This window comes from Ruditapes philippinarum, unplaced genomic scaffold (genome assembly GCF_026571515.1).
Source record: "Ruditapes philippinarum isolate M1 unplaced genomic scaffold, ASM2657151v2 ctg1452_1_1_1_1, whole genome shotgun sequence".
Taxonomy (NCBI): Eukaryota; Metazoa; Mollusca; class Bivalvia; order Venerida; family Veneridae; genus Ruditapes; species Ruditapes philippinarum.
This window is the reverse complement of record NW_026853585.1, coordinates 60066-72859: the sequence shown is the minus strand read 5'-3', so window position 1 is coordinate 72859 and position 12794 is coordinate 60066. Positions and strand designations below refer to the sequence as shown.

Below are 12794 nucleotides of genomic sequence, written 5' to 3'. Positions count from 1 at the left end.
TTTATACACATGTATGGTCAACATCGTATGGTTTTTACACAGTTTACATTGAAATTATTCCTTCCTGCATTTAATATGTTTCAGAATCTGTCATGTACAAAAAGGTCACACTTTTAGCCTTTTATGCGTTTAATGTGAATAGTTTCTGTTTGTTTCTTAACCAATTTTATGTAGGTGTGGTTCATATTTTCAAAACACGAATAAGCGTTTAAAACATGCATGAGACCGTTAACTGATAAATAACCGAAATGACAAACTGATAAAAAGCCATTTCGTCATTATAAATATGTTACAACTGCTGCACACCTACTTTTATAACTAGAAGTATAGTATCTGACAAATGCGTCAGCAAATCGATTCCTTGGATGATCGCAAGTTCGAACCCAAGCCGCATTTGGTATATTCTTAATATTTTGAAAATTTTTGTCACGAGCTTAATTATTCGTCACATAACATAATTATCATAGTCAGTTTAACTTTAAACTGTATTATTTTATTCAGTAAATATTAGCAACAAACTATATCTTAAAGTGTATTTAGCCAACATTGGACATTGTTACAATAGCAACAAGAACATGTAATCAAACAAAAATTCTAGAAATGAGGAAAAATCAATGTTTTTATCTTTATTTCTATCAAAGTCGACGTTACTTTTTCCTTTCTTTTGCATAAAACTTTAAAATGATAATTACATTTTTTTATTAAGTGCAATCTACACTGCAATCGACAGACAAGAATTGTACACAAAAATAATAAATGTAAGCACAATAATGTGAATAAACTGTAAACATATGTTATACGAAATCAAAGGTGTTAAAACCCAATTGTGATTTAAAGATAATTTGAAGACTACATTCGGTTGATTTTTTTTATCTTAGTGTTTACTCGTGATTTAATTAAGTTCATAAACTTAACTGGAGGTATTTATCTTCTTTTAATAGCTGAATCCTTTGCTTTCTACTTATCACGCTTACTTGGTATGGACATGGTTCCAGAGGTAGTGATTTCAAATATATCTTCACCATTGTGGAAAGGAACTGATTTTATCAAACTAGGCTGGCGAGAACATGACTTAGTTGCAATTATGAGGTGGCTCCATGAAACAAGGTAAAATAGACTAATTTGATTTATGTTTTTATAAAATCACATGAAAAAATAGCTTTACAGTGATACAATATTGCTGTAATGTTTTAACTCGAAAGTTCGTGCTAGGAATTAAAGTTAACAAAAATATGTAACATTTAACCTAAAATTTCTGTTGCCCAATTTGCTGTGACATTCTTGAAACTATGTATTTTTATTACGACTAAAAATGTCATATTTATTCCGAAGCAATTAAACGATAAAACAGAAAATGTCATTATTTAAAATAACTCAATATTACTGGACCATGCTTGATAATATATCTATATTCAACATGCTTTAAAGTTTCAATGACACTACTTCTTGACACGACAGACTTGTTTTAAAGCAGATGTTTTAAATGAAGAACCTCATGAAAGGCAATTTGGAAAGGCATTGTTACTGAATTGATAAGCTGTCCGTCCTCTTTCTTGCTTTATTGGAAAATTGTAAATGATTTGCTTACAACTCTGCATTTTGTAAGGGAAGGAAACGAGTCTGGTTGTCTTCAGAAAACAGATGCGTAAAGTAAAACTCTTATTTACATACTAAATAAATTATTACGAATTCCGTTTTCATTGAAAGAACAGGAAAACATTATTATCTTTATAAGCATAGGGTAATTTCATCTCTATGCTAACATTATTTACAGTCACAAGGTATTCATGCCTTCGGTCATAAAAGATGCTGTTACATCAGGGAAGCCAGTGAACAGTGATGTAGTTTATAATACAAATACGCTTAGAAGCAAAACTTCCATATCGGAGCTTATTCAGTGGGGTACAATGATCATTTTTGACACTTAATCGAGCATTGTGACAGGTACTTTCTGATGTTAACCATAATGAATAATGTATTAACTATCTCTTTATAATGAATTGTTGTCATTTATGTTTACTGATAATCATTTATATAAAGTTCATGAATCCGAACCATGGCGACCATATTTCATGGATAATTCAAACCATAATTACAGCTCATTTCATAAAAAAGCAAACAAAAAAGTCCCCCACACCCAAAGCATCGGCTTTAGCAGAATTCAACAAATTTGAAACATTCGAAGATGTGTTCATATGGCTGTTATCAATAAACTTTCAATGTGTCATTCAGCGAAAGCGGCATATGGTCCCAAATAAAAAGCATGTGCTCTAAACGAGAAAACAATAGGAAAACTAAATAAAATGGTATTTTGAAAGAAGATCAGAGGTTATGACGATTGCATATCGCAGATAAGCTGTCAGCGGCAAATTTAAAATGCAGGCTACATACGGGTGATTAGAAAATATTTGAATAGGGAATTCTTGAACCACCTGATTAAAAAAAACCACTAGATTCGAAATAACTAAAAGTACAAAAAAAGAAAGATGCACTGACAACAAAAATGTCGTTCAGTAAATCTGGTTGGTCACATAAGTAAACCTCTTTATAGTTAACATAAAAAAAACATATACATATAAATATAAAAAAATAAATAAATAAAAACAGTACTCGATAGCTCCGAAGTTTTTCCCTTAATCTTAATTTTAGAATATGTCGCGACACTTTATTACCATATGTATTGTATATTCATGTAAGACCTAAAGATATAATAATGTGGTAAAGAAACTCGTAATATATATATATATATTGTTTAATAAGTTTTATCATTTTATTGACCTATATCACGCACAAAATCATGCATCATATACAATATCCAAACATTTTTCGGAGAAAAGGTATGACCGATTGATAAAAAAAATAATATTTCTTAAAAGCAAACTATGTAAGTGATAAGCTGTTATTACAACTTTCATATCTTGTCTAAAATAAACATATATAATGTATGTCTGTTTTTTAATTATACTTTCTTAGACTAAATTCTTTACTTTGAAGAGAAATATTTGTCAAAGAAATTGCATAACCTGATTATAAGTATATTCGTTTTATTCTTCATTTAAAGGTTGAAGAAATACAGAATTGGCGATGGAAACCGATTTCTTAATAGAAATGCACATAAAACCCTTATGTCATCGAATGGCAAAATATGGTTAATTGATAATGAATCTGCATTTTTTCATAAAGATCCTCAAAGTTATTTCACTTCATTAAATAGAGAAATGCTTAGAACCATGTGTATTTTTCAATCATTTCTTGTTACTAACTTAATAAAACTTTCAAAACACCCGTCAGCTTTCCATCATGTATGGAAATATGCCATTACATTCGAACCATTATTAGTTACTTTTGAGAAAAACATTTATTTCAATCTATCCGCTATATCATTCAACAATCGACTAGATGAAACAATTGAGTGGATAAATCGCTGCAAGTTTTCGAGCACACTGAAGTGATGTTATGCAGGCATGGAGGTATTTGAATAAATGTTGTACGATTTAAGTAGCTTCGAATTTGGTTTAGTTATATTTTGTTTAGCAAATTCACAAGCATGTAACATTTGACATTAGAAATATGGGTTGGAAAACAAGCTTAATGATCTGGAAGCATTTTTATGCAATTAAATTATAGAAAAATGTCAGACTCGGTTTGATTGAGTTTGTAACATTTATGTTAAATCATTTAGATTGATAGATTTTCGTAACCAATTTCTTACAATATATGATCAGTGTTTTTTTTAACCAATATCCAACTTGGTTGAATTTTCAAATATTGTGTTTTGTTTTGATTTCTTTATTATGCCTCATCTTATAAAAAGGATTATTTTAGCAGATGTTTAATTATGTTTGCTGTGATAATGATAAAAGATAAAATAGTCAGGAAGTAAGGAATCGAAAAGCTTAATGCATCAATGAACATGTCCTCTCTAAGTTTGTATTAAATTAATTTGTAATTTGATTTGATTTAGTTTGTACTGTATCAATTTGCCACCACTTCCGACCAAGTATACGAGTCCGTATAGGGAACACCGGGTATACGGAAAGTCCGTATATGGACCATGCATGTACGGAATTCCGTATTTGTTTCACATACATATACGTATATTTGTTCGTATTTTTGTAGTATACAGTGTTAAAAGTCCAGTATAAGGACTTTATCAAGGCCATTTTTTATAGTATACTATAGATATACAGTGGATATACGGAACCGTTTTTTTAGATATACATCTTTGAATTTTCTACTTATAGAGAGGATACCGTATTTTCTATATATACAGAGGATATACTGAATCGTATTTCTACATAAACATAGGATACACGGAATCGTATTTTGATATATACAAGGGATATACGGAATTGTAGTTTAGAGCTTGGGGTATACTGAGCTGATTCTTTAGATATGAGAGTACAAATAATATCAAATATATGCATGAACATAATTTATGACATGCATAAGTGACTAAAAGTCAGGTTTGTACATGTTTGATTATACGTTGTGACTGATAACTATATATTAATAAACATATTATTAGGATCATTTTTATAATTATTATTATTATAATTATTGGGAGTATTTGAAGTAATAAAGGAAAACCGAATCAGCTGACTTTAAAGTAAAACTTTTTAATTCATTCATAAACATATAAACAATAGATATGCATATGCTATATAAAATAAAAATGCCTACTTCATGTAACGGAAGTGTCATTATCAAAAAGTGTATTATGTAAATAAGTTAAAACATTCTAATAAATAAAAAATCCGTATCCACATGAAATTCGTCATTCAAATACTGTACTCAAAATAAAAAAAAAATATTTCAAATGAATCATCTATAGAATATGGTTCATCCAAATGTTACGTAGGCCAGTGTGACAAAAACTTTTTTCGTGACGTAGGACAAGTTAGCATCCCCTTTTGCATGTGTGAAACGTAAAAAAAGGTTTAAAATCCTGTTCAAATAGTGCCAGGAAATGATTATAACAACTTTCTAAAAAACGTACTAAAAATCTAAATTGATTTTCATACACAATATATAAAAGCTTTTTTAAATGTTGTTAGACAACAACAAAACAACACTTTGTCGAAACTCACCCCCGGTCGCTTGATCCTAATCCTCATTTTCGTAGGTTTCATAAATAGCTTGTTATAAAAAATTTGGCAACCTCCTATTTATAAAAAAGTAAATAAACGTAAATTGTAATACTATCAACGGTATATCACAAAGTGTTCCAACTTTATAAAATTTACATATTTGTTTAATATAACTATATATTTAAATCGATCCATCGGGAGCATTAAAAACAGCAATATACGTTTCTAATATTTATATTTTTTTTATTTTTGCATAATACAAAGGATGTTTTGGCATTTTCAAATGCGCTTGAAAATGCTTATAAATGTCTGATTTGACGTTATTTCATGTAATATGATATAATTTAGCCCAGTAAGCATTATTTCTAATAAGATATACAAGAGAAAGAATCAAACACTGGGGAAGGCATGTTTTTACCTTCGCTGTTGTAAAGTCTAAATTTTCACTTGCCGTCAATCGCCGAACAATCCCTTGAGGATGAAAATATAACAACATTGATTGCATGTGGCATGATACGGGGAGACTTTTTACAGCCGCAACACAGCACAAACAACACATTTGTGAGCATTAAATATGATAAACGAGATCAACAAGGAAAGGCTGCGTTCATAGAACACAACCCCCATATGATCAGCAACAAGGAACAGTGGCAAGGAGCCCAGGCGGACCCCAAAAACACAGGACAAGGCACAAGGCAGAGCAAGGACAGGCTTATCAATAAAATGATAATGTTCAACTGATAAGGAATTTATAGATATCAAGTAAATAAACATTTTGTAGATCTGATAAACACATAATTAAACAAAAATAGTAAAATAATCAAGAACTACACATGTCCTCCTAAATCTGGTCCTTAAATTTGTCCGATATCTGAAACTTTGCTTTATCTTATCTGGCAGCTATATTGGATAACAATCTAGGTGTTAAAAATGTCGAATCCAATCAGTTTATCCTGCTCCTTTTCGTGCCATTTTATTTCTATTTTACCCGCGCTATTTCTGATTGGTCGAATCTGATGACGTGGTACAAACCAACGCTTTACCTTATTAGTTGTTTTGAAACACGTGATGTAATGCCTCGATACCCTTTGTGTAAAATAGCATTTAGAATTAACCTGGCATTAATGATACGATGTTTAAAATAATCCCGTGTTTAATTGGAAAGATCATGTATCCATAAATGATTATTTTACATATATTTATTGATAATTATTCATCGGCAAAACTTTGATGAAACTTCTGAATTGAAATGATAAATGTGTTTTCTAAATCGGTAATTATCTTTTTTTTAATCAAAAATGCTTTAGTAGCATTTATTACACAAAAGACAAAAGTAACAACAACAATAAGCTGTAAAAGACAGAATGAAAGAATGAATGAATAAATAAAAAAATATATAAATTATCTACCTCTCCTCAACAGTGTTTTTTTTCTTCTTCTTTTTCGTATTTTAATATCGGATTATCGAAATTTTAATAATTCTTTTATAATAGCAATCACTATTTCGTTTAAACATAATATCAATTATATATCAATAAGATGAATTAATCATAAATATTAGTTTGAAAATTGTCATTAACTTGTTTTGAAGAGTCTGCATACTTATATACAAAATAATTGTTTGCATTATATGTTCTTATGTAAAATCTGTTCCGTTTTGTCTGGGATGTTTTTTTTTAACAACGGCAATTTTAATTGTTAAAACAGAATATTACTATAAAACGAGAGATTTGTCAAGATATATTTTGTAATAAGCAGGAAAAATATATTTCGTTAAAATACTTTTGCCATATTAGAAATAAGCGGTGAAATTGACCGTTATTCGAAAAATCATTGTGCAAACTTACGTAATCGGAGAAAACCGACACTCAATATACCCTGCTGGGTTTTATGGTCCATATCCGACTTTATCAGTATTGGCTCCGATTAACGTTTTACAGCAAGTGACTGTGACCTAATGCTATGTTATAAATGAGACCGCGCGGAAAGAATGAAGATTAAGAAAAGTTTTCCTTAACATCTGGGGCAAAAGTCTTTTTAGGGTGGAAAAAACAACAAACTAAATGAATGAAAGAATGAAAGAGTGAATGAATGAATAATCACCTTCAGATATTGTTTTATTTAATTTACAAGACATATATATTAACAAAAATGTACTTAACACATGAACTTTGCTAGAAGTGTTAAAATACACACGCCTGCGGAATTTAAACAGACCAAACTGAAGACCAAGTTTCCATAGCCATAATCCTATATTTAATAGTGATACCCATATACCAGGGTAGAACACAACTGTATTTTGTACTTTACCATTTTAGATACCCATCAACCTTATTGAATTTTATGGTAATTTCTACCATATATTTTCTACCAGACCACAGGCAAGACGTGACACCATATTTGTAAAGCATTTCATTTCATTTCATCTTATATTCTACATTATTCTAGACGAACACGAAAAATACTCCAGACCTCAAGACGAGGAGCCCAAGCTAACGCCATTTACAGAAAATACAATATACGAATTTCATTGCTTGTGAAATGTATATTGGATAGATTGTTGTGTTGATCTCATTTCAGGTGTCCGTATCTTCAAGTCATTGTGTCCCTTACTTCCTTTAACCTTTTACGTGTGTTTGAGAAGAACCAATGTGTCGATATTCAAGTGTGTCCGGGCTAGCAGACCCCGGGTACGTTTCAATATCATCATTTGTTGTCTGTACTTGATCAAGACTATGTCAAAGATCTTTCGATATTTTACAGGTTCTATGCACGACCATATTATCAGTATGCTGTTAACAAGTAAATTAATCCAGCAAATATAAATTGAGTAAAAGCTTTAATTTACTAGTTGATGTTATTCTGACAAATGTCTGACAAATGTTAAATTTCCTCTTACAGATAATAGGCAATTCAGAAGTAAATCTTAATTCTCTATTTCTTCATACAAAATCCGTATTTGCAAAAATAAAGATTTTCGTATTTTAATAATTTACGGACTTGTTATTAAAATTCTACTTTTTTAGTTTGTTATATTTGCTATATTCTAAAGCTATTTGTTGCCACAGCAACCACATTTTTCAAAAAATGGAGGAGAAAACGACGTATATAATCTGCAGACTGTCATCTAAGTTTTATAACAATATTTTCAGTACTGTTTTCGTTATCATTTTTTTTGTGTTAAATTAGCCATAATTTCAGTATATTTGTTACCATAGCAACCAAAATTTTCAACATAGGAAGAAAAGAAAATTTGCATATTCTCAAGACTGTCAGTTATCCATATATCAAGTTTTATTTAAAAAATTTGGTAGTGTTTGTGTTATTGCGGGATCCAGTTTTATGGACGCTCGAATTGAGCGACTGACAGTTGGACTGACAGACGAACGGAAAGACAGACCGACGGAGGGTAAACCTAAAGTCCCCTCCGGTTAAACCGGATAAACTTTCCTGTGAATGATTAACATTTTTAGCTTGCCACAAATTAATTTTGCTTGTAACATTAGCTATAAAAATTCATTTACTTAAAATATAAAACGAAATGAACGAAACGGGTAATCATTTGTATAAATTAATCATACTGATAAATTAAACCATTGAGCTACCTTAACTATATGGTAAATAAGATGTCTGAAGCCAAATGTGAGCTTCACTTACAGTTTGAATGTTTCATTTGTGTAACAATAATAATTTATTACCTTGTTTAAAGAGTTAATGAAATAAAAACCTTTATATTGTTTAAAGAGATATATTATTAAGTAAATAAAAAACAGTCTATTGAAGCTTTCTTGCATAAAAAGGGATACAATTACGTAAAACTACCTATCAGAGGTATCAAACTTTAAAAGGAATACTTGCATTGGGACATTGCATTGGTATTTAAACTTCAAGTTAATGGCCCAGTTGTTTACTTTAACAACAAACTAACTTAACAGTTATCAAATTTTAACATTTTCGTTAACAAATGAAATGCCAAAAATTGAGCTATGTTAAAATTTTCGTTATACTTAAAAAGCAGTTTAAGTTTAACGTTTAGTTACAAGAGTCAAAAATATTAATTCCTATAATACAGTGTGTTACTTTCCTTTACAAAAAAAATGGTCGATTACTCTCCAATTCAACAAGATATGTTTGTAAAACATGTATGCCCCCTATCGACAGCCAATTAGTAATGTGATCAGGTTATTATGCATGATTTCTGACCCAGTGAACAAACAATTAATAAATGGGTTATCTAGTATCTACTGATCATGACTAGTCACAAGGTAATAATTATTGTGACCCCATTGGTTGTTTGCAGCAATTTAAGTTATTACAAATCTTATCAAATAATATATGCATAAATTTTATGAATCATGTAGGCCTCATTAATGACAGCCAAGTTGTTATATTACATAAGACCTTCAAATGTGTATACCATAAGCATTTTTAGTTTAATATAAAAATATCAACCAAGTTGTTGAGTTATTGGTCAGAAACCGTCATTAAGTACAAGGTCAATATGACATTGACCCCTTGACCCCAAAATCAAAAGGGGTCATCTGCTGGTCATGACCAATCACCATACCAAGTTTGAAGTTCCTCGGCCTAAGGGTTCATTAGTTATTGATCGGAAACCGTTTTCAAATACAAAGTCAATGTGACCTTGACATTTGACCCCTTGACCCCAAAAGCAATATGGGTCAACTGCTGGTCATGTCCAATCAGCATACCAAGTTTGAAGTTCCTAGGCCAAAGCGTTCTTTACTTAATGATTGGAAACCGTTTTCACCTACAAGGTCGATGTGACCTTGACCTTTGACCCTTTGACCCCAAAATCAATAGGGGTCATCTGCTGGTCATGGCCAATCAACATACCAAGTTTGAAGTTCCTAGGCTTAATGGTTCTTTAGTTATTGATCGGAAATAGTTTTTACCTACAAGGTCAATGTTACCTTGACCTTTGACCCCTTGACCCCAAAATCTATAAGGGTCATCTGCTGGTCATGACCAATCACCATACCAAGTTCCTACACCTAAGCGTTCTTAAGCTATTGATCAGAAACCGTTTTTACCTACAAGGTCAAAGTGACCTTGACCTTTGACCCCTTGACCCCAAAATCCATAGGGGTCATCTGCTGGTCATGACCAATCACCATACCATGTTTGAAGTTCCTAGGCCTAAGCGTTCTTAAGCTATTGATCGGAGACCGTTTTTACCTACAAGGTCAAAGTGACCTTGACCTTTGACCCCTTGAGCCCAAAATCAATAGGGGTCATCTGCTGGTCATGACCAATCACCATACCATGTTTGAAGTTCCTAGGCATAAACGTTCTTAAGCTATCACTCGGAAACCAATTGGTCTACGGACCGACGGACCGACAAATGCAAAGCAATATACCCCCTCTTCTTTGAAGTGGGGGCATAATAAGAAATACAAAAAAACCCAGCTTTTTTACACTGTTTGAAATATACAGCCGAGTACAGTCGAGTCATAAACTAATAGACTCATGTTATCTGATAAGTCGTTTTTGACTGTTTGGTCATTTACATGGTGTAACCAGTACCTTAGTACCTATATATACCAGTATACATAAAACTATGAATATCTTGACCGAATTTGAGATTTTGCAGTTTGTACATCGGCAAACATATCTAATGTTCTTTTAAAGTCATTTTACCTGAATTTTCTTTGTGTAATGCCAGTATATTATGCTGGTTAATTTGTAACTTTGTCACCTTGCATTTTATTTGTAGATTTCGCCAGACTTGATCCTAATGACATTGTCATTTAAAGCATTTGGCAATGTACCATACATTAACTATGCATTCTGGTATAGCGCTTGACATTCATCCTTTTAAAATGTTCCAGTCTGTACGCTTCAACCTTTTCCCACATGTATATTTTCCTTGTGTTTGCATCTTTATCAGTGTTTATTCCATAATGTTTATTAAATACATTTGTGAAATATTAAGACTGTGTGTTGGGAAACATGTGAACAAAGTCTAAATGATTAATTCCATCTTTTAAACACTTGAAAAACACTTAATATTGCTGTTGACAGTACAAAATTCAGACATGGAAAGCCATGTTTAACTGTTGCATTGTGGTAATTGATGAGCCAGTTAAGGGTCTGATTATCGTATTTATTTTTATTCCATATGCATGTTATAAGAAATGGCCTCGATGTATATTCAGAAAACTTCACTTTTAGCTTGGCATGCGTGTAAAATCATAACTGGAGGTCACTGTCAAAAACTAGGTTTATAACTCTAATAATTATGTTTTGTTGTAAAAATGTTAATATTGACTGGTTGGGAGTTGACAGGGCCAGATCAGGGGATCAAACAATTTTCTGTTCCGCTAACGGTAAAATTAGTTCACCTCTACGGGTGAATTAATTTTGATGTTAAATCATTGTTTAAAGCCGATGTTTTAACAAAAAGATAACGCTATTTTTCTTGTTGTATAACGGAAACAGAACGTACTGATATTTCACATTTTATTACTAAATACATAAGTGTATATCTGCTCTGGACAAATACCAATTTCAAACTTCCTAGACTGGGCGTTGAGACCACTATTTATAATGACAACTTGTAATAATTGCAACTTATAATGCATATACATGTACGCGTTTAGAGTTACATGTAGAACTCTCATTTATCATTTTTGACATATGATACCACCCAGTCCAGTTTGCATGTATATTGTTATATAATATATGTAAAGGATTTCGGATAACAACTAGACTTTTCGAGTATGCGCTTCTATATATCTTTTATTTTCCCACATCAGCATAAAACAAAGCGATTATCTGAAACAAATGATAAAGTAATTAACTAATACATTCATTTCTGATATAAACTTAACAAATAATAGAATAGAATAATTAAATAATTATATTTCCTATGACGAAGAATCTTAATAAACAGAAGTACAGTTAAAATCCATAAAATAAATAGAGGATATTGAATGAGTGTAAGTTCAACACTGAATTTATTGCACGAGTTGAACAAAATCATAATATGCGAGCCTCTGGCGAGCATAATATTATTTTATTCAACGAGTGCAATAAATTCAGCAATGAACTTACACGAATTTAATATTCTATTTATCACATACCCAAAATAAAGACCGTTTAAAGTGAAATAAGAGTTATTTTCCGTTGACGCGCCTATAGTAGAACGCTAACATTTAGCGCGTCTTTACACTATGTTTGCATAACGCTAATGACGTCACGTCAAAATATATGCACGACCGTGCAATACCATATTTACGGAGTCGCAAAATCGGCACGGGTGTGTGATAAATAATCGTAACAATTGATTAAAATTAATAAATACTTCATTAGAAAATTCTTTTTATCCGTTAACAAATAAATAAATCAAAATAATTTAAGCAGCTATCATACCGACTATAATGTCTCTCACATCGAAACCTTTAAAATACAGTTTCAGCTTTAACGTTTAACGCCGCTACATATAACGGAAGTTACCTTTTAAATTCATAACAAACAATTACGTCAAAATGACGCGCTAAACTATTCAGCGCGTAACGTTAAATAAGTTGGCGCCAAACAACGCTTAACTTTAGATATATATTATATACTTTAATTAGAATCGGTAATAAACGATTCTTACAGTGCCCTCCATGAAATATCTTAATTTCATCAAATCATTTAATGTCAATTAACAATATATTATCGATACAAAAATGTAAA

The 12794-nt window shown here is 31.2% G+C and overlaps 1 protein-coding gene across 1 annotated transcript; it reads left to right on the top strand.

The window, feature by feature from the left end:
* The first annotated feature begins 340 nt into the window (after positions 1-340).
* LOC132737269 (uncharacterized) lies at positions 341-3615 on the top strand. Its single transcript, XM_060724526.1, has 4 exons — positions 341-397; positions 902-1107; positions 1775-1918; positions 3062-3615. The coding sequence occupies exons 1-4, from the start codon at positions 341-343 to the stop codon at positions 3450-3452; spliced, it is 798 nt and encodes a 265-aa protein (XP_060580509.1). The 3' UTR covers positions 3453-3615.
* Positions 3616-12794: the final 9179 nt, after the last annotated feature.

Coding starts and splice junctions, on each gene's coding strand:
- LOC132737269 (XM_060724526.1), top strand. CDS start 341: ATGCGTCAGCAAATCGATTCCTTGGATGATCGCAAGTTCGAACCCAAG. Junction 398..901: donor TCGAACCCAAGCCGCATTTG/GTATATTCTTAA, acceptor GATTTAATTAAG/TTCATAAACTTAACTGGAGG. Junction 1,919..3,061: donor TGGGGTACAATGATCATTTT/TGACACTTAATC, acceptor CTTCATTTAAAG/GTTGAAGAAATACAGAATTG.